We start from the raw sequence: 22,978 nt of genomic DNA on the forward strand, positions 1-22,978 counted from the left end.
TTATTGACGAAATCATTAGCCGTATCTAGTTCTAGACTTGGTCTCGACTTCTAGATCCCTCATTCTAGATCTAAGTGGCATTCATAAGTGAACACACTTCAAAGTACACGATAGAAATTTGGCAGTTAGGCCACCGCTTAGACTCAACCCAGGCACTGAATTTGACCGCTTAAGTTGACCTAGAGATGGCACGAGTGCATGTGAGCTATTCATCATCGAAAATCTGAAAATTGGAATCGGATTCGGTCTTTAGGCCTTCTAATTGATCATTAAGGGCTGCTAATACTAGCAGATTGAAATTATAGATTGGGAAAACCACTGGTCACCCGTGGGAGAGGCTAGAAAAAGGGAATACAAGTGCTCAGCAGGTCAGTAATAGGGTTGAAAGATAAAATGGAGCAGCACATACAACAGCCACAGTCAATGGAAACATCAGCAAATCAAAGCAGTTATGATGCAAATTCAAGCTTATTAATAACAGTCAAAACAGTTGGCGTTAGGTTGGAGTTAATAGGTCATTTCAAAGACTTTCCATGCTACATGGATGATGCAGACAATCGCTATCTAAAGTCCAAGCAAAATGCTCTGAAAAGCCCGACAATACAGGTAGTGGAAGTAGAAGAAGCTACCAACATGGCTAATTCACAAAAGAACCTAATGGAAGATTGTTTAGGATCGGTGTACATGAAGCTCAAACCAGGTAGTAAGTTGGACATAATAAAATTGCGCAGGCAAGATCTTCCAGAGGTTAGCAGTTGCCGAGTCACTGTGCACTTGATAAAGTCAAATTACAAGGACAAAAACTGTAGCAGTCTCTATAGAGATATGGAGGGTAGATGGTACAAAGCAAAAACACCTCAACAAGCAACGGAAGAGCCAGATCAATGCTTCATAGCACATGAAGATGGTTCAAAGTTGGGTTACAAATACATGTCGACAAGTGGTAATATTTACCGCTTGATAATGAGCTTACCTTTAGCTTCCAATGCAGATACAGTGGTAGCTCAGAACAGAGAAATCACTCAAGAGACAAGGCCTACTATAATCAATCTGCCAAAAAATGAAGACACAGTCAGTAGGAAGGAATTCCTTGAAGCCATGTGTAAATGAAGGTTGCCTTCAACCACTTCAAAAGTCAACAAGCAATCTAAACCAATAGCCCTTCACTGGATCAACGAAACAAGATGGAAAGATCCAATTTATGTAGATTCTGATGGACAAAGATGGGTTCAAGTCACGGGGGTAAGGACATTTTGCGAGTCAGTTCCTAGGACACTATGGGCAACGCGCATTGGGGACAGGAGCTATGATATAGATGGAAGATGCTATGAATTAGATCTTATTGCAGATAAATTCTCGGAAAGAGCTGCAGCTTTCATCTTGTCACCTTCAACTCCACAAGACCAAATTGAGCAACGAACACATGATGAAATGATATCTAACCAGGTAAATATTGGTCACACTGCCACTATTGCACAAAGTCAATCACTAGAAGATAGGGAAGTGCACTTTAAAAGCTCTAGGCTTCCACTGAAACATGATCAGACTTTGAATTTGTATGAGCACAATTCAACTTATTTCATTACACATATGAGTGCCACAACACAACAGTCACGGGTACAGAACACTACACATACACCACAAAATGTACCAACACAAAAACACGTACAATCAATGGAAGAATCAGCTATTGAGATAGCACGACGTCACAAAGACCTAGCTCAATCAGTTGAGCTAGATGACAAAGCTAAAATATCCACATCTGGCATAAGGAAGATGCCTCTTACAGATAGGGAACACTCTCGGATGGGGGGAGTCCAATCTCCACCTCACTTACTGCAATCAGGAAAACCCTATCAACTGCAAACAGTAAAAGAGAGTCACAATACTCTCTTACAAATCAGCGGACAACAAAAGCCAAATACAGGATCGAAGCGTCAACAGAGTCCTAAGACTATACAGAAGCCACAGATAAAGGATCACATGTTCATAGCAGACATAGAATTAAAGTTGGTCACAGAAGCAGGGGCTGAAACGACCATCTACCAGGGTTACAATGGAAGCTATTACAAGCTTCTTGAGAATGCCACAGTCGGAAAAGATAAGGGCAGTCAGTCAAAGCCAGCGTCAGTGTTGGTTTTCAAGTATCTACATGTCATGCTGACGACATATTTGATCAAAGATACTATGGGCAACGAATACCAACAATATTATGAACAGATACCTCGACTGGGTATAGAACAAATAGGAATAGATGTGCATTGCTACGGATGTGGCATTAATCATCTAGTACCCAATTGCCCAGTAAAGATGCACTTAGATATGATGAAGAAGTAAAACCAAGACAGTATCAGACTGCAAGCAGCAGAATCATTAAAGCAGACGTCTCCAAGTCGAAAGTCAACAGAAAGAAAGCATATCTTGTCAAAGGATACCAGAGACAAACTGATGACTAAAATATTGGAGGTCAAAGGCGTCAATGATATTTTAATTGAAAATCAAGCTGCCAAAAAAGATCAGCTACAACAGATGGTCAGCTTGGAATTTTTCAAGCCTGAAGTCGAAAGATCCGACAAGGATGCAGCGAACTCAATGTCAGAGGAAGTGGATGAAGAAATTATCTGTGACCGAGAACCAGAGAAGGGATGGGCAATCAAGGACTTGCCACTGAAGATTTCAAGAAGCAGAAATGTGGAATCAAAGATTCTACATAATAATGCTAATAGCACAGATAGTTCATCGCTAAGGTATGTACCCAAGATTTCAACAGAGGCAGAGATCAAATATCAAAACCAAGAAAAAGACATCTCCATGTGTTCACATGATGGCAAGAATCAAAAAACAGAGCCAGTCATAAAGTCAGATCCTAATATTGTCTCGCCAGTGGAAAATGCCAAAGAGCCAAAGGTGACACAAATCATAATTAACTTGAACAATCAGAAGCAAATGGTGTATCAAGCACATGAAGCCTATCAAAAGATCTACAAAGAGATCAATAATGAGCAATGTGAACCAAAGGCTACGGTAAGCATTGCATCTGAAGAAAAGACTCAACTTACTTCTGTCCAGCTGGCAGAGGAAATTAAAGACTCAAACAGTTGTTCAAAAATAGAGGCACAGTTCAAGTCAGTTTAAAAGCAGAAATCGCCAAAGCATGTCATCAACAAGAAAAGGTACAAACATCCCAAGTAATTACATCTCGACGTTTATCATCAGAAGACAAGGGAAAAGCAAAAGTCCAAGGAGGCTTAACCTCTTCCTCTGAAGAACAAAAGTCCAACAAGGAGGTCACAAATGCAGTTAAACAATCAAAGCAAACAGCAGTGGCTTCAGCACCCCAGGGAAACCAAGACCAACAACCTCGACAAGAGTATAAAAAGGTCTTTCAGCCAAAATACCCAACTCAGTGTAAACAAAGACACAAGCAGCACATCAAAACCTATGTTGCAGCCAATGACATCAATGTCAAAGATCCAGTTTGGGTAAATGATCCTACTCTCAGCAATTCATGTAAACAAATGGGATGGATTGCCTCCCAGTACAGCTTAGAAGAGCAAGGCTACTACAGTGGTCAACCAAATGTTTGGTTACCCAAACCAAAGATATCAGGCTATACAGTAGCAAATAACTTCAAACCAAAACAACAAACAGGTAAATCAAGATTAAATTCAACTCAAAATAGGAGATCAAACAACAGGGCTAGAAACAGGTTCAAAAACGATTCTCAATCTAGAAGGCCTACATATCTTCAAGGAAATTTACCAACCGTGATTCCCAAAAATGGCACGGAATAGATACAGTTGAATACAAAATTACATACAAAAATATTTGTGCCATCAAATATACTTCAAGCAAAGGGATATTACAGAGGACAAAAACAAATCTGGCTACCCAAGGCACCAAGACCAGATTTTACACAACTTGAAGATAATTTCAGCTACAAACATCGACAGATAAAGGTTACAGGTCCAAAAAGTCAATATGTCATCTGCAAAAATAATCCAACAACAAATAGCAGATACGTATGGGTGCCAAAGCAGACAAACGAGTAGAAGAAGATTAAAGTCATCTCCCATTTCCAACAAAATGAAACTAGCCAATCTTCTCAGATAATAGACCAAAAGTTACAACAAGCAATTTTGACAACCAAGGTCACACAAGTATGGCAAAAAAAACCTACTTTGCCAATATGGCCCTTTAATAACCCTCTTTTTGAGGATCTGAGCTCTAAATGTCTAGATATATACTTTGTTGAGAGCTCAAGACAGTAGTCAAGTCAAGTCAAGTCACCAAAAAAAAAATCAAGAGTCAGGCAGTTGAGCCGATAAATGAGCAAAGCGTTAGACCTAAGCTTCGAGTCCTAATATTTTTCTGTGGTCTATGAGTCTAGCTAATTAGGCTACAGCTCTAGGCTACAGCTCAAGCTGGAAGAGTTTAGCATAATTATATCAAGTCGCTCATTCTGAATAGGTGAGCATAGTCAATGTATTATTTTAATCATGGTGGAGAGGCGAAGTGTTCAAAACAAAACACACACGAACTTGCGCACATTAGGAGAGTGGTAACCATTGCATCAAACGACCTTCTCGAGAGTAATGGAAGCTAGTAAAGTGAATTTAATTTACTTTTTTAGCTACATTAAACTCTGAAGAGCACCCATCAATACACTTCTCTCGCACAACATAATCTTACCCATGCATAAATCTGTGCAAGCATATCGATTGTCCCATAATTGGACATTTGCATTACGCACACTTTATTGTTCCACCCATGCACACACCTTGCAGGTACAGGCAACAGCAAAACAACTCCAGACTCAAGGCAGATCATCGACCCTTTTCAAGGGACAAAAGGCTTGAACAATTCACTTTCACATTATTTATATAAGCCCAATCAATTCAGTCCCTAAACACCCACCATTGTATATTCCCATAATAAGATCACATACCTTTGGACACTTTTTCCCATGAGGTTTTTCCCCATTGGTTATCCAGGGTTTCCAGAACCTAACGCACTATACATATCCTTTTATTTTTCTTTATTCCCATAATAAATCAAGCCAATTGCTTTTACGTGAACCCAAATCACTAATCTCATATTCACCAACAAGTCAACCCAACAGCTTAGAGCTCTTCAGAACAACATTACCACCAATTTTAAATCTCTCCAGTGCAAGCCAACCAGGCAGCGCACGAGGACGTGCACTGAAATCGGATGGGGGGAGTGTTTGGCGGCTAAGTCAACAATGGCCAAACGGACCGGTAAAAGATGCTAGTTACTATTTTTAGTAAATGCTAACGAGGCCATATGATGCGGATGCGAAGTAAAGATGAAGATGAAGCAAATACAAGCAACAGATGCAAAGAAGAGTTGGAATTGATGACTATCTATGGAGTTACGGTCACCATTGACGGTCACTTAAGTTTTAGGATTTTCCGTCAAATGACCGCAAATGCGGGTTGTAATTATGTTTTGGGCTCATCAAGAGTTCCAAGTTGCAAACATTGAGCTATATTTAGATCCTAGGCAGTGCAGATAGCAGATTAAGTGAGTTTGGCCATTTGGGTGCCCGACCACTTCTAAAAAGCCTAGAGAGTATATAACTCAAAACACACAATGTGAAAGGGGATTCTTACTCACTTGAGATAAGCTTTGTGAAGAAGGAGATGGCTATGGAGTTCTTGAGCTTCCTACGCGCGTGCATGGACGATTCGGCCTCATGCCAATAGCTAAACTCTAACCTCTTCTCTCATTTGCTCATGGTGTAATCAATGCTTGATTAATCAAAGATTAGTGGCTGATTTGTTGATTAATATCTCTCTTTTTTTCATATTTCCCTTTTGTTTAAGCATGCTCCTAAGTGTGTGTAGGCTTGTGTAGAGTGTTGGTGCCCGGTGTGGTCATTCTATGCTATTCTATGCTCGTTGTGTGCTTGATTAGATTTGGATTAGTGATTGATTAGAGAGTAGTGCATGATTAAGCTTGTGTATGAGAGATTAGGCCGAATGGTAGAGTAAGTAGTGTGCTCACTCCTCGTAGCAACATCATACCCTCTCCGTAGCTTTCTTTGTGTGTAGGTTTCACCTTCTAATCCTCCATTTGGCACGGACAAGCCACTTGTGTGTTTCCATGCCGTACCCGGATCCTACTCCTCGGATTGACATTATGTTGATGTTCTCCCTATGTTAGGATGACGTTCTAACAACGTTGGGTTCCTAAACAACTATTGGAGGCCCAAGGTTACTATGAAGGGAATGATCAAATGTGGGTGCCAAAATGTACATTGTGTTCTTACTTGTCACCTGACCCATGTGAGTCAAATCCGATGACGATAAAGCCGATTGAAGATCATGGGAAAGAAATGATGACAGAACACTATACACCTGATCCGGAGCTAGTTTGGGTACCCAAGCGGGAAAGGCTTGTTTTGCTCAGCTCAACCATAGAAAAAGCAAATGAAGCTTCTTTCTCTCCATGTAGTTTATATACGGAAATATAAGCTTTGATATAACCTCCACCCACCCTTGTATATATCCATATATACAAGAAAGAGTTTGCACCTCCCGTTGTAAGTTCACCACCTACAACAACGTTGCAAATAAAATCATGGAAGAGTAACTTATCACCCTTTCAACTAGATGAAATGCCTAGGGTAGTCAAAAACTATTGGTGAAATTCTTCACCCATAACAACTTGGAACAATTGGTTTCAAAAGGTGACAACATCATTCCAAAAGGTATGATCTACCCAAGGAAGGGAGGAGTGTTTGCTGACATCCATCATTCACTTGCTCCCCTCTTAACCTTCCTTCCTGACCTCTCAATCTCCCAATCTTAGGGAATGTATATATATAAAGTTTTATACTCACAAAAACAAAAATAAAAAAGTAAAAGAGCAAGAGCCACCAAACAGAAATTTGAAAACCTACAAGCTCTATATATGACGCAAAATCATAAAAACACATTATACACAAGGACACAATCTTTTGACACGACCCTTATAATATTTGCACTCTAACCATCATCTATCTGTGTGTACAGATATGGATAGTACTCCTACCTTGGACGAGAGGTACTTTTCACAAGTGTTTCACAAAGTCTACCCGATTCTTGCATGTGAATGGGATTTGGTAGATATGCTAGCGCGTGAGAGGAACTTTGAGGAATTAGAATGGTTGATACGTCTCTTGACAAAAACTGATCCATACTTAGTAGAGGACGTCTCTCCAACTGCACAAGCTTACCCTCTTGACCAAGATGACTATAGATGCGTAGTGAGACATTCTTAGTGAATATTTGTGCCTCTAATGAGATGAACAAGAGTTACATGATTACACGGATGGCACGTATGGTTTCACAGATGATGACTTTCTTTTTCTCGACGATGATAAGGATAGGGGTTTAGCCTTAGGGTTACCTCCCCATCTGTACAATTTTCTGTTCCCTTGACTCTCTAGGAGGGGGGTGCAAATAATTAGGTTAAGGTTCCTTATGTTGTTTGATTGTGTTCAATAAAGGTTGGTGCCTCTTCCCATTGATGTGCCTCCTAGAGGTATTCCTTGTGTTTTCTAGTGTGTACAGGAATGTGTTGCCGTTGTTAGGATTTTGGACTTCATGGAATCTTTCTCTCGTTCACTCTTCAAATCGAGCGCGATCATCAACACGAACAGGTGTTTCTTGTCCATTAGCATTGCCCCTTGTCTTTGTTTTTGCATCCATGTTTGTTTGCTTTAAATGTGATTGGTAGGACAATATTCAACACATTTGCTTACATTAAACATTAGATCCTATATAATTTTCCGTCATAATTCCTTGTCTAGGTTAAAGAATCAAGCAGTCTAACTAAGCTAGTTTGACCAAGTTAGGCGTTAGAAATCTTCTCTTAATACCATGGGAAATGCCTTCCAAATAATCAATGGTTACTTTAGGCTCTTGATCGGATTTAGGTAGCATTGTGTGCAATGTACTAGGGCTTTCTAGTGGGCTTAGTCCCTATTGACCTTTAGCTTAAGTATTATAAAAGGAGTTTACTAGTGTGATGAGACTGAGGAGAGTAACAGTGTTATATGACCCCCCAAAGTTACAAAATCAAAATGCTGAAAAAAAAAAAAGTGCCACAATGTAAAATCTTAAGCTGGAAGAGAAATCCAGCTTGATTTGATTATTCACTCACATGTATCACCTATGGTACTAGAGCCCTAGAGGTTTCCAGTGTAAGCGCTTTTTCTTGAAAAACAAAAAACCCAAGGCATACAAAATAATCACACACATCAAATTTGAATCAATGTGAAAAGATTTTGGGGGGTCAAAGAAAAGGGAATAAGTTAGGCGATGATTTCATGAGCGATTCCTTTTATCGTAGCTTAACTATAAGGTCTTCTAGGTATAGCCTTTAGTCAGCCCTCGGACATGAAATACTTGGCTCTTGCGATTAAAAAGCTTAATTGACCAGAGAAAATTGAGAAGCTTGCTTATGGTATTAATAGTTGACCTCTAGTGCCTTTCGATCGTTAAATTAGCGACCCCAAACTTGTTTAGTTTTTTACCTTTAAAATTTCTTATTCGTTTGATTATATTATAGTTTAATGTTTATTGCTGACAAATGGTTTAATATTCTGTTACCAATCAATTTGTGTGCCTACAACTGCATATGCTTTTTAATTGTATATGAGAATGCAATTACTGTGCCAATTTTGGTTGATTTTGCAGTGATTGAAGAAGTCTAAGGACATTCAATCTCGGATGCTCTTCCACCTCGACGAACGGGCTTCATCTCAATAGCTTTCGAGGACAGAATCTACATCAAGAAGGGGGGCATGTTAACCCTCACGGACACCCTATCACCTTTGACGGACGCATATTATTTATTTGATTGAGTCATGGACCAGGCTTGTCGATCCAATAGGTGTGTAGGTTATCGCGGATTAGAGACGCACCACTTATCTTATTTTTACAGTAGTTTTGCAACGACCAGCCACTGTGGACCGACCACTGTGGACGCCCATGTGTGAATGGGTGAAACTCTTATAAAAAGTCTATTTGACCTAAAAATCCTCATTCTTTGAGGTGTAAGCTAAGAAATGCGCTTGCTCCATCTCTGTCTCCTTCTCCTTTGTGTGCTCATACGTGTATGTGTGTGTGTATGCTTGAGAGAGAGAGAGAGAGAGAGAGAGAGAGAGAGAGAGAGAGAGAGAGAGAGAGAGAGAGAGAGAGAGAGAGAGAGAGAGAGAGCATTGCGGCGGCATCGGCGGTTGAGCGTGGCATCGGCGAAGACTCCTTCTTCTTTGCAACATAGGATTCTTCACGACGGAAGCATTGAGCAGTGAGACTGACACACCATTGTTTCTTTGAGCTTGCTAGGATTGTCTAGTTGTGTGCTTGCAGTCTTTTGAGGCTCGCACACAAGGCACATGCAAGTTTGCAGCCTTCGACACGTGCGGCAAAGCGAACAAGGTGCATTACCACTATGCTAGGAAGAGGCTCTCAACAGGAGAGATCAACTTGGCTTATGTACCAACATAGACACCCTTGTAGATCTTTTCACAAAGGCATTGTTTCATGAGAAGTTTGAAGCTTCCCGCAAAGCTCTGGGCTTGCTCCCCTTTGTGGATTGATCATGTCCTTAGGGCAGCATGGCACTTCCCTTTACTCTATGTGCCAGCTCTCGTTCACTGCATCACTCCAGGGGGGATTTATTACCATATACATGTGGTAGTGATGTGTGTGAGCACAATCAGGACCGGCGAGGCATTTTTTCCCTCACTTGGAGGTATTTTTTTCCCATGCATTGTATATATGTCCATCACTCTAGGGCTATCTATCTTTCCATTGCACGCGAAGTAATATACTCTTTGTTGTGTGCCTTGAGCTTCTTTCGTCTTCTCCAAGGTGTGTGTGTTTTCTTGCAACCCTAGTTCCAACACACATTGGGCTATTCACTTGAGATGATTTAGACTTTAACACCCTATCTGTAGCTCGTAATGAACATAAATGGTGAGACCAAGTCGATGCAGAAGCTACCATAAATACCCCAACAACTATCATGCTGTATACACCCTGAGAATAATGTCATCTTAAACACCAGATGCCTTTTAGAAAGTTGAACTATAGACCACACTACATCCAAGAATCCCCATTCATGGAGTGTGAACACATCTTGTCCAAATACTTCAAGATGATGAACTTTGAAACAAATCTTGTTCATTGTCCAACCAACAAGAATGGACTAGTGCACTCATATATAGTGTTTTTGTAAGATCCCCAATTTTTGGGTCTTTTTAAAAAATAAAAAAATTAGCTTTCAATATCCATTTTTGTTAAATTTTGATGGAAGATGCTTGATTGACATCATTGTAAGGTTCTAAAGTAAAAAGCAAGTTATTTCCATATTCCAGCAGGTCAGACGAATGTTTGGTTCAGTTTTGAAAAAATATGCTATTTTTAGCTTTTTCATGCTTTTTATGCCTTTAAGTGCTTTTTTGCAAAAAGCTGGGTCGGATCCTTAATCTTATAAAAATCAGCTTTTCTAGTGCTTTTTACACTATTTTTAGCTTTTCATGATTTTTGCTGCTTTTTAGTGAAAAGTGGGTCCGCTTTCTCATTCCAGTGGACAAGGGGAACTCTTGGTTTAATTATAGAAATTTTTGCTTTTTTGTGCTTTTTACGCTATTTTTAGCTTTTTGTGCTTTTCGACGTTTTTGAAAAGAAATATACCTTTTAGGATGACCTAAGTTAATTTTAGTCTCCGTCGGATTTAAAAATGATCATCCGGAGGAAAAATGAGACAAAACTTAATTTTTACTCGAATTATTTTTATAAAAAGCAATACCGTAAATATGCAGAACGGGCAGTACGTGAAAGTCATAATTATGTCAGGACATAGTCTAGTCAAGGTTCCATTAGTTGGTCGGATACTGTTCAATTGATCAATTTTACTGTAAAAATTGGATGATAATTAGGAGAGTTGACCACCAGAAGCAAAGGCATGTTTTTAGCAAAGTTCACAAAAAACTGCAGCTATTCTTGGGCCAAAAACTAGCGCTAGATTTTTCGTTGGGAGTCACTCTGATCTTGCACAGTGCCTATAAATTTACTTGTAGTGCTCAATTGTCACTGTTGTCTGTTGCGTCTACTACCGCAAAGCTCTTCTCTCTCATATACGAGAAGAAGAAGAAGAAGAAGAAGAAGAAGAAGAAGAAGGATATTCTCTCTCTACTTGCTTACTATCTCCTCTCGCGTGTACGCGCTCTCCAAAAGCTCTCACGGTAAATACCTCTATGTAGCTCTCATCACCGCTCTGTTGCGGCAAAGCAAGAAGCCTTTCAACAGTCCCTAATCAATTCCAAAGCACGGTGAGAAGCTCTAAACTCCATAGCCATCATTATCTCTCTCTCTCTCTCTCTCTCTCTCTCTCTCTCTCTCTCTCTCTCTCTCTCTCTCTCTCTATGTCGTTTTTCTCAGTAGTCACCCTGTCGGTGATTTTTTTTCATATACCAGTGCATGTATGGATTTGCCGAGTACATACAAAGTTGCCCCATGATTATTTCATCATGTTTAACACGCTGATTTATGCATACGATGTGTTTATGATCACATGTGTATAAAAAACGCTTTTCATTTCACGTCATATAAGCGGTAGGAACACTGTTTTGGTCATAACTCACAAACCGTTATGAATTAGCCCGAACCCTTTAAATTAGAGATGGAACACATTATTTAAAACATTGTCTCTCTTTGGTGTCATGTGAAAATCACGCACGAGCTATGGTAAAAAAATAGTTTGCTGTCCACTACACTTAGTCAAATTGTTTTTGACCCCAGGCTCCTTGGAGAATCACCATATAGTTCCACCGGATGGGAAAACCCACTTAGCCAATTGGAAGTCTTGACTTAACCTGAAGATAAATGTATTTAGGCCTCCGTTATTACCTTGGGTATGCGAGTTATTAATCATTCCATAACCGATTTTACCTACGCGAGTAAGGGTGCTACCAAGAGGGAGTACCATATGACGTCGTGAGTTAACCGAGCCGCTTATGTATGATTTATGGGTTGTTTTGATGAGTTGATTCAGTGATTAAATGCTCATAAACTTAAGTGAGGGTATATGGTTAGTCAACCCAAACCGCATAGGCAGATATGATTAAAGCGGCTTTCTTTTTGTGTTACTGTTTGTTATGTGAGTATCATATGGGCAAAGTGATGTGATGGAGTGTTAGTCTATATTGTGGAGCTGATCTTGATACATTGGTTTGAGGTCAAACACTTTCATTTGCATGTTATGAATGCTCCCAAAAATGGCAAAAAGTTGTTTTTTGCATATGTGTGAAGTTATAATTTATGGTTGACCTACGGTCGGAGATATTTTACATCATGTTTATGGTGATGGAATGTTACCATATGATGTATGGAGCCTTATGGGTTGACGTGGATGCCTCATGTGCATGGGTATGATTGCTTTCCACCTTTTTATGTCAAAACTAGCCCTATTGGTAGAGGGGTGAAGTGCAGATGAAAGGACAGTGGTAATGCGTGTGCTAGTCTCCACCCAACCGTGCTATCTTATAGCCTCCCCCTAGCGTACACACTGTCCGGCCGTGTAGGTGGCCTTCACCCGTGGTGCCCTGGTTTTGATCTACGTGCTCAAAATCAAACGTATGTGTAAGTGGGATATCCTCACTGGCCATGGTAAACACACACTAATGCAAAGAGAGAAAAAGAAACGACAACTTGTACCTTGAGAAATTGAAGTCTTTGTGTTTTGTATGCTCTGTGATTTGCGTTGCATGCGAACCTCGCCTTGCGAAAAGTTGAGCGCTCAACTTGTCGTTCCTTGTAAGAACACCGTTGATGATTCTTCACAAAAACTCATCATTTTTGTGAAGGCTTTTCTTCACTTTGAAGCTACCTCCTTGAGGAAAAAAGAATTTTTGGAGGAAAACTTGCCTTCCTCCAAGAAGTGAAAAGGAAGTGTAAAGCTACTTCCTTGAAGTTTGAAGCTTTCCCTTTCCTTCTAGTTTTCCTTTCAACACAAGTATACTATCTTTCCTTGTTATACACAACCAGGGCCAATAGCTTGATGGTAAAGTGTTGGCCTCTTACACTCATGGGGTGGGTTCAGCCCTCCTTCATGCAAGGGTTAAGCGGACCTTCTTACGCGTGCAGCCAACGGTGCCAACGGAAGCCTCGGAGCCTCGGTGCCGTCGCGTTGCCGGTCGAGTTTGCCCGCCTTGGTCGCCCGCTGTGGAGGGCATAGATGGGGTGGCCGCGATGGGCTGTCGCTGTCTGTCCACGCGTTGCTCGCACAGTAGACTATGTCTATCTTCTTTTTGCTGCACAGCAGAGACGTCGCTATCTGCGGAACGTGTGGGAGAAGCAGGGCATCGCACGCATATGCAAACCGCTTTAGCCTCCTCCCAAAAATAGCTCGGATACCAGTGAAAGGGCAGTGATAATGCGTGTGCTAGTCTCCACCCAACTGTGCTATCTTATAGCCTCTCCCTAGCGTACACACTGTCCGGCCGTGCCGGTGGCCTTGCCCATAGGACCCATGTCCTTACAGCAGATATGATGCATCAACTTTGCATGGTTAGATGTTGTCAAAATTGGATTTTAATATCATGTTTAGTTGTTGATCGGACTTATTTTATGCATGAAAAGCTCGTCTTAAGAGTCATATGTGTGTAGACTCCGATTGACTCTAGGGGGATATGTCAAACTATAAGTGTGGGAGTTGGTTCATTGTGAATATAATTTGTGGTTAAGGGTTGAGATCCCTCATGGATTATGGTTGTGATTTTATGGTGGAAGCCGATGTGGCTCTTGATTTTTTTTTTTTTTGGATATGGTTATGCTGCCAAATTTTTACAGCCATGTTATGTTCTAAAGTGGTTATGCAGGATTGGTTGTGCCTCACCCGAGTTGGGTGGAGTGCTCACCGTGTGAAGTGGTTGGATTATGGTTTATGCCAGTTTTGCAATTAGATCATGAAGTGGTTTGGATGGTTTATGGTAGACGTGTAAGGGTAGAGACCCTGTACAATTTAACTGCTTGGAAAAGATTGTTTGTGCATATGAAAGGTGCTATTGTCACTGGACTCATGTGTTATGTTTCTCATGGCAGCGTCGCTACAAGGCTAGGATCACCTACATTGCTTAGCCTTAGATTAAAGAGTCGTTGACCTGGGGGTGTTGCCTAGGTCTTCTTATTTTTGTTAGACTCATCTACACGGTTAGTGCGTCGGGGGTTGAACGACCTATACGGCTAACGCGTCAGGGATTTTATCTTGGCTTTGCATAAACACCCGATGCTGGACATCGAAGAGGTGTGATGCCTAAACTGGTATGGTTGGTGTTGATACCCTACCACCTACTGGTATTTGGGATCCTTTCAGAGCTTGGGTTCATGGAGGGAGGCGAAGCGGCCTCAGCTTATGTCTGGCTCAAGTAGGTTGGAGGTGTTCTGGCTTGCTCCCGACGGAGTGAAATTCTCTCAATCCATAGTAGAGGGGTGAAAGTATGTTAACCTGTCGCGCTTTTTGTGCTAGTTAGCAGTTTCAAGTTAGTACATCTTCGAAAAGTTGGGCGTCCGGTAAATTTTTTACAAATAATATCAAAATTTGTCGGAGGTTGTACATTTGGATTCCTTGTTTCAAGTGCTTTCTATTGATATATCATATGTCATAGATCTTGGAGATGTAGCTCAAGTTATTGTACTAGTTAGCATATGTCAAAATTGTGCTAGTTAGCATTGTCCAGGACATGAAAAATCATGACAGGTTAACATGCTTTCACCCAGAGGGGAAGTGGATGGGTTGACCGGTCGATCCTTACACAGGGCCCGGTGCTCTGCTAGTTATTTTGTCATAAACTTTTTGATGTTATGGTATACCAAAATTTTATCATTCCATTCATATATGGTTGCATGTTTCATTTAGATGGGGCATTTAAAGATTCTATGTTGTCATTCTCTCATGTCTCTGTGCACTCTATTTCATCCTCCACTACTCTCTCTCTCTCTCTCTCTCTCTCTCTCTCTCTCAGAGATGCGGTGTACACATATGTTCACCCTCCACAATGTTATATTATTCTTGAGTACGCTTTCATTCATAACACCCATTCATGGGTAACACTAGCTATGCGCCTCTGGATGCAGTCCGGCTCATGGCCTAAACTCCATGCTTGGTCGGGCGCTAAGAACTCCTCCCTTATGCAAACGCTTCCACAACTCTGATGTATATTGAAAATTGTATAAATGTGTAAATTGTATATTTTGTGCATAGACCCCTGGGGAGGGGTATCTTTCACTTTTAGATACGTGTAATTGGTTCCCTACCAATACACGTGCCTTGAATTATGACCAATGTGTTCAAACATCGATAACTTGAACTCCAACACAAGGGTTCAAACTGTTTATAGGATCACTGCTTGCTCTTCTCTACCACTCACACGCCTCTCTTTGGATGAAGCTAGTAGTGGAAATGGTATCCAATTGACTAAAAGGGGGGAGCCCTTTCCAGTATAGTGACCACACCAATAATCTCTTTGTTATGCTTCCCCGATTCACTATCACCGTTTTCCTCATTATGCTTGCATTTGCCTTTGTTTTTTGTAGAGCTTCTGGCTTTGCCTTTGGATATGCAATTTTAAGACAAATGACCACATCTCATTGACAGTCTTCAATATTTGTATGGTTGGAGAAATCTTCTCTTTGAGAGATTCCGTAATAGCCGGCATTGCCTTCGCATTACTCGCATCCCAACCGAAAAACTATTTTTGATACTCATCATCTTGAAGGTGGGTGTACCTATTGCAAGCTTGGAAATCAATTGATATGAAAATACAATGGGGGCTATGTGTGATTATATAGACACCTCATTAAATTGCCCTGCCAAGGCTTTGAAAAATAAGTAAAAATAAATACCTAAAGCAAAATAAATAATGGGATCACATTGGGCTATTCACTTGAGATGCTCCAAACTTTAACAATGAGAAGTTGCCTCCAGAGAAAGCGGTGTCAAACTATTGAATGAAAGAAAGAGCTCAATGATCATCCTTGAAGCTCAAAAAAATATGAAACTTTATAGACCGGGGCCCCCATTCTTGGACTCATTAGTATTCTTCTTCTTTGTTTCTAGGTTGTCGTTCCGAGTGGTTCACCATCTTGATTCTAAATGGAGTTGGTTTCACCTCTTGAATCCCCATCCTTGCACTCCTTAATCTTTTTCTTCTTTGTTTTTAGTTGTCATACTGAGCTTCCCATCTTGATTCTAAATGGAGTTGGTTTCATCTCTTGACATGCTCCCCAAGGATGTTCATGTTCTAGCCCTGTCATCGAGTATCACTCTCGACAGTGGCTCCCACTATTTTCTAAGTTTGTAATCGATCTGGCTGACTGGCACTTCATTATCCTTGATTTCAAATGAATTCATAACCATTGCATTTGATTCCTTTTTCTTTTGCTTTCTAACAAACTTAGGAGCCTTTGGTGAGGTCCATCTGATATCATCCAATTCAGAGTAAGCTTCTAAAGTTTTTCACCTACCTTTACATAGATTTGATCTTGTTCATTCCCAGAGATGTATGAACTAGAGGATCTCCCCTTTGGATAATTTTCCTCGCACTGCCATGCCTTCGTTGGCCTCCTATGTCTCATGGGGCTGATGGACCCCTTTGTGAGGAATCGGTTTTTTTTCTTGAACATATTCCATCCCTAAATCCCTTTTATTAGCCTCAGCCAAGTATTTTCGACTATCCTGCCAAACATCTTCTCCTAGGCACTCCTCCGAGGACTTCATTATTTTGTCAGTTTCTTTCTCAACTTGTACCTTACTAGATTCACTCTTAGGGAGTCCCCTCACCAGAATATCTGGAAGCTTTAGTGAAAGCCTTTGGATAATCCTGGTCTTTGGGCATTTAGGTTGCTTTGCCATAGTCTTTACTAGTTTCTTTGTGATCTGGGCTACCAAATTTCTCAGGTGCTACTACCATTTATCTACCTCCTTGGCCTTCCAGATGGCCCTTTGCTTCTCCCATCTCTAAGCCTCTTTGGTTTTTGTCCTTTCTTTAATAGGCTCATTTGGTAGTTGTTCAATGACAACCCCAATGCTCCTCATGATCATGCGCATAAGAACTGGGTCTACTTTTTTCCTTGAGGTACTTCAACTTTAACAATTTTCAGGACATTGAGTTGCAAAGTGTCAAGACTTTCCACATGTGTAGAAACTAAAATTATGCCTTGTAAATTCACCTCTACCTTGCCCCCTCCCAACCGAATTCTAACATCTATTCCTTCTCGGTATATTTCTAGCATAGGTTTCATTCTCCATAGACCTAATTGATATCCCTTCTTGTTTTGATGGTTTTGGATTTTTTAGTGCTATCACAAATATATACTTGCCTTCCTTAATATTACAGTTATTCCATAGATAACTGAATGCTTTGTAGTAAGTGCAGTAGCCGTGTTCTTTTGACTTACACTTTGTACACTAGGTCTCGACCTTCCCCACTCTAGTTTGGTCTTTGATATCTCAAATTTGCTTCGACATCGCTTCTATCTTCTTTGTCTAGGAGCCCTTCTTCTTAGTCTTTGCTTGATCTTTTGACTCTCTTAGACGTGACTCAATCTTAGACGAACTTGAGTTGATAGCACTCACATTCCTTCTTCCTTGATCAACTTTTTTTTTTTTTAGCCTACTGCTTGAATTTTAGAGCGATTTGTACCGGATCATTAAACTTCTTGGTCGATGCTGGTACGCTTTCGTGCATTGAAGAGTTTGCATTCTAAGGCAGACGATGCAACAAGAAAATCATATTTCCATGAACTACATTGAAGCACTGGTGCTTGCATGATCCCTCGATGCTCATGTATGCCTTATCTATGAAGGATGATGAGCTTTCCAAGTTTTTTCCAGCCTTACATCCCAAATACAATGAACCGTCGGATCAACACATGTACATCAAGATAGTATATCAAATACGAGAATGGTATGAGCAGAGCAAGGCTCTATGGGTAGCTTGGAAGAACGTGTTGAATGAAACATAACAGAAAACGGTTGTCTCAAAACTAAAAGATGAGATCATCAATTTCAAAGGAATGATAACACATTGGTAGAGCTGGATTAGCATGCTAATAAAGTATACTAATGAGTTGCTCCAAATTTTAGTAGAAGCCTCTAAGATTCCTGAGAAAGATTTGGTCGACAAAGCCAGTTTAGAGAGATGGTTGAGATAATCTTTGAAGATAAAGGCCAACCAACCAGATCTAGTTGGTTGGATTCACACTACATGTATATGTCACAAGCTAGCCAGAGCTAGGCTTACCAGAGGAAAAAAGACACTTTATGATCTTGATACAAAGGCCAAGAACACATTGACACCCTATGAAGTGGAGATGATCACTGAGCGCAAGGCGCAACTCGATCAAGAGGCCTCCGGCCATTTCTTGGAACTGGCCTTATACATGCACTTCTACATAGTAGGGTCTGGTAATTACCAATGGTAGTTACTCTAGTAACTATATCAGTGCACTCAGATGCCGGTACAAGCATCTATAAATAGGATCCACTTCTTTTATTTGTGATCGAGAGAAAAGTGTTGAGAGAGAGAAACTCCGAGATTGAGTTGTAATGTTTATGGGCAACAATAATTAGGGGCTAGTTGTGGGCTACCAAATGAGGGCGTGAGCCTGTGTTTAAGGCAATGCATGGCTTCGCTACTGTGTGTTGTTTTATGAGACTTCCATTTTAGAATACATTGTCAATAGTAAACCAACCAGCTTGGGTATCGATTAGTGTGTGTGTGCATAATAAGGTGTATATTATTTTCTTAATATTATATCGTTAGAAATAGAGAAAATAAAAGATGCTTACATAATTATATAAGTGTAGAAAAACAAGGCAGAAGCGATCATGCTGCTCAAATTGAATATCTTTTGACAACATGATTTCCTTACACAAGAAGTTTTGGACAAATTCTCACAATAATTCCCACATTGTACAATTGGGGGCAGGGGACTGCCGGCCCTAGGTATGCGGTGCCTCTCAAGCAGAAGCTCATGATGTTATTCATTGTATGAAAAACACTGGAGAAAGACTCCACTTTCCTACATGAGAAAATTTCTAAATCTTCTTGTGAATTAATCACAATATCTACAAAGTACAAAAGAATTTTCTCTAGCCTTGCCACAACAGAGGGGGATAATTGTACAACTGAAATTCAAGAGAAACTAACACTACATACCCTGCAATGCACCTCTATAACACGGTCACCACGCCTTTCATGAAGATGGTGACCCTTGCTGTTTTTGCCATGTTTCTGTTCTTGATCAAGAGTCCACATGATCTGACTAATTTTTACAAAGAGACCTTCTCTCTTAATCTCCTCAATGCTGAGGCTAGCAAATGATGCCTACCTGTCCGTTTACGGGTGTCTGGCTTCGTATCGGAAGCGGCGGACAGATCATACCTGCCTCATCTGCTAGCCCCAATTGCAAACAGTGCCCAGTCGAATTCGCCCGTGCCAAATGCGTTCCATACTGCCTCCTTGCGACATTTTGTCCACCACCATTCCCTGCAAACGTGTGCACGTTGCCCACTCGGTCTTGCACATTGCTCGAAGATTGCAAGGTCGAACAACCATCCTCACTATTAATCTCTCCGGCACACCGAGACCCAGCTGAAGATGCACTAGGTATCTCTGCTGAGAAACTTCGTCGAATGCTCATTACCGTCTCACTTCTGTTGCCCTGAATAAGTGACAATGTTCCGTGCTCTTCACTAGCAGGTGGTAAATTCTGTGCCGCACTATTCCCTCTGCTCAAAAATGGGATGAGACGGAAACTTCCTGATCCCCCCCACGACCGGAACGACAAAGACCCATTTGACACAGAAATATTCCGTCTACAAAGCGGACATGTCGAATGAGAGAACAGCCACATGTCAATGCAATTCTGATGAAAGACATGCTTGCATGCAGGTAGCTGCCGCAAGGGTTCCTGCTCTTTGAATTCTGTTAGACATACGACACACTCAACATTGGTGCTGCCTTTCTTCTTTGTACAAGAGTATGCAACTAGAGGGAGTGTGTGAAGGATATCGGGGTCTACGCCTTGATGGGGGTGATCATGATACAACTCTCCACCAGGGCGGAGTGAGTTGCGGCCTTCTGCGGAGTGACCATCAGCGCATCGTCGGACATAGAGAGAGAAAAAGCCCAACAGGAAGAAGGCACTGAGGAGGACCACCATGATGATGGCGACAGAGGGGTGGAAATGGTTTACATCGTCGCTGAACGCTGGCGGTGCCGATTGGCTGGGGATTCGATTTGGCGGGAATTGGTTCTGGATTTGCTGCATGGGAGGTAGCAACAGCAGCGGAGGTGCTGCAGTACCGTAAATTACCGTGTCCTGCAACAGGCGGCGTGCAGGATCTGCACGGATTGGCTGCGATTGGCGGTGTATAGACAGCATTTTGGGAATGAATGCAGGTGTAGCTGGCATACAATTGTGTATTTGTGTGCGTGTGCGCGCGGGGCGAGCTGCATGCAAGCTCCCTTTCTACAAGCAATTCATACTACAAACAGGTCAGCAATGGTGGTCGTGTGTGCGCGTCTCTCATACTACACACAACTGTTCAGCGATGGTGGTTGGGGTTGTGTGTGTGGATGTGGAGGCCGGGCTGCGCTCATAATATACAAAAGCGCAGCTATGGCGGTGTGTGTGTGTGTGTGTGTGTGGAGCGATACCTTGTATGCGGTCTCTGGCTAGCACAGCAGCTCAACGTCAAGCTGGAGACTTGAGAAGGGGGCACATCTAAGGGAGTTGGGTTATCGCGTCGACCTGATTGCTTCGTGGCCCGAATGCTGCCAGCTGTTTGTATTTCCATTTCGGCCGCCCTTTCACACTTGGACCCTGAATGGACGTCCCAGGTACTTCTCTTGAATTAGACAGTTTACAAATTTATCTGCATGCACGGTATGCACCCACCTGGCGGCTCCCCCCTGTGTCAAGATGCCAATCATCAACTTAGCGCCTTGTGGATCTCTTCTCGTATGACTTAAAACCTATGTGGGCCTCATTAGAACCCTCCCTGCTCCACACTATTGAAAGGTCAATCTAGACTTTCGAGGCCTCCTTGCTAGCCCGAAGGGGTCCTTTCATGCAGATCTAAGGGTGCAATCACATTGGGCATGGTCGCCAGTAACCAACATGGCTCTTCCAGCTTGTATCGTCCACACTACATTACCTAACAAATATATAAAGAAGTTGGATCTTAGCTTGTAACCAAGGCGCATCGCGTTGGTGGATACGTGTATGGATGTAGGTCTGCGGGGTCAAGGAGCGGGGTTCAAGACTTGCTTGCAAGTAGGGGTTGAAAAGTAGCAACACATTTTTTACTTTGGAGAGGGGCATGCCGTCCGTCCTTGTGGCAGGCCCAAAATTGGAGCTCTCGTTTATGTGTCAATCACCTTAGGCGAGTTGTGTAGCACCCTCCTGCATGAACGAGAGTTCCAAGCACTCTGAATGGCCCCTAAGGTTGTGATTAGGGGTGTCAAACTCGCACATTAGGCTCAAAATATTTGGAAAAGTGTGCCTCATCGTAGCCTGAGCCAGTTAGAAATTCAAGACAGTCCGTTATGAGGAGAGTGAAAAGGAAGAAGTTTGCTAGGATATAGTAAAAATATAGTTCAATTGGCAAAATTGCCCCTTAACAATCGGCTCAAAGGGATTTGTGTATGCTCAGGTTAAGGGTTTTTCCTAAATAGTCCATCTCAGCTTGTCATTCATTAACCTAGTGAATTTGTCCTTATGGGACACTATCACCTCTTGCTCCTCCATTAAACCCGTAGGTAGCCCACTAACAGTAGCTATGTCGTGTTCATGGTTTGAAATCCGAAAAGGGTTGCACATTCCTCTCAACTAGGATTTATCTTCTAATTTTTTGATGCAGGACTCAATATGGGTAGGTGCCATCCCCAACAGGACATGCAAGAAGTTATCCATTAAAGCATACAAATGATTTAAGTATGGCTACAGATCTTGTTGAACATCTATGTTTAAATGGGGAGTGGATGACACTAGACCATTTAACTGAAAACTCTAATCTGTCTATTGACTGCATTTTTGAACTGCTGTGCAGGTTAGCTAAGGTGAAGTTGATGCAAGAGGAGAGAGCAAGGGTTTGCCCACAACAAGCAGATGAAGGTTCAAGACTGGGCTTGGAAAGCTTACTCTAACTTTAATAAAACCCAAACCTTTTGATGATACTTTAAGGAAGAGCCTCAATAGAAAGTGGAATGTTAACTAGAATTCCAAACAATGGATATACAGATTCATGTATATGGAGTTTTTCATACCCTTCAAGCACAATTGCCTAGCTTTGTCTATCTTACATCAAGGTGTTTGGACTGGAGTGAGAGCTATGCAAGCCAGGATAGGTGATGGAAATTGTAAAAGATGCAATAAAAAAGAGGACCTGCAACATCTATTTCTAGGCTGCGAATTCAATGCCAAAAAGTTGGAGGTTCCTTACAATTGCTGCAAGAGTTTGCACCCTCATCCTTTCCAACAGCCCTATTCCACTCTTCAGAGTTAATCCGTTTTCCTACGGCGATAAATGCTTCCCTGTTTTCTTGTATAATCTCCGTAAACCTAGTTGTTTCCATGCCATTCTTGAAGATCCAACAATTCCCACACGTATTTGAAGTAGCAGAATCTAATCGCTTGTGTGCCAATAAGTCGAGCCATAAGTAGCACTGGACTCTTATACACCTTCCCACCCAGGAATAGATCACTCTTGAAAAACCCTATGTTCAAGGTCTTTTGAACCCATTTGCAGATCTTTCCTACCATTCAATAGATCGTCGTGCACTCCTTGAATAAGTAAGGGAGGGCCTCACTGATCCGTTCCGCATTAGGAGCATCTATCAAGACTAATACCTCTGGCTAGAACCTTCACACCACACTATAAGAGGAGTAATCTA

General features: G+C 41.5%; 2 protein-coding genes and 1 pseudogene across 2 annotated transcripts; 2 read left to right on the forward strand and 1 right to left on the reverse strand.

The window, feature by feature from the left end:
* Nucleotides 1–393: 393 nt before the first annotated feature.
* Nucleotides 394–1,110, forward strand: LOC147427453 (uncharacterized). Its single transcript, XM_086497743.1, has one exon. It carries the CDS (start codon nt 394–396, stop codon nt 1,108–1,110), a length of 717 nt encoding a protein of 238 aa, XP_086353869.1.
* Nucleotides 1,111–2,529: 1,419 nt separating this feature from the next.
* Nucleotides 2,530–2,927, forward strand: LOC147427454 (uncharacterized; annotated as a pseudogene).
* Nucleotides 2,928–18,958: 16,031 nt separating this feature from the next.
* On the reverse strand, nt 18,959–20,819 carry LOC147427455 (uncharacterized). Its single transcript, XM_086496589.1, has one exon. It carries the CDS (start codon nt 20,493–20,495, stop codon nt 19,392–19,394), a length of 1,104 nt encoding a protein of 367 aa, XP_086352715.1. The 5' UTR covers nt 20,496–20,819; the 3' UTR covers nt 18,959–19,391.
* Between the last annotated feature and the right edge of the window lie 2,159 nt (nt 20,820–22,978).

This window comes from Adiantum capillus-veneris, chromosome 23 (assembly GCF_014529385.1).
Source record: "Adiantum capillus-veneris isolate H3 chromosome 23, ASM1452938v2, whole genome shotgun sequence".
Lineage (NCBI taxonomy): Eukaryota > Viridiplantae > Streptophyta > Polypodiopsida > Polypodiales > Pteridaceae > Adiantum > Adiantum capillus-veneris.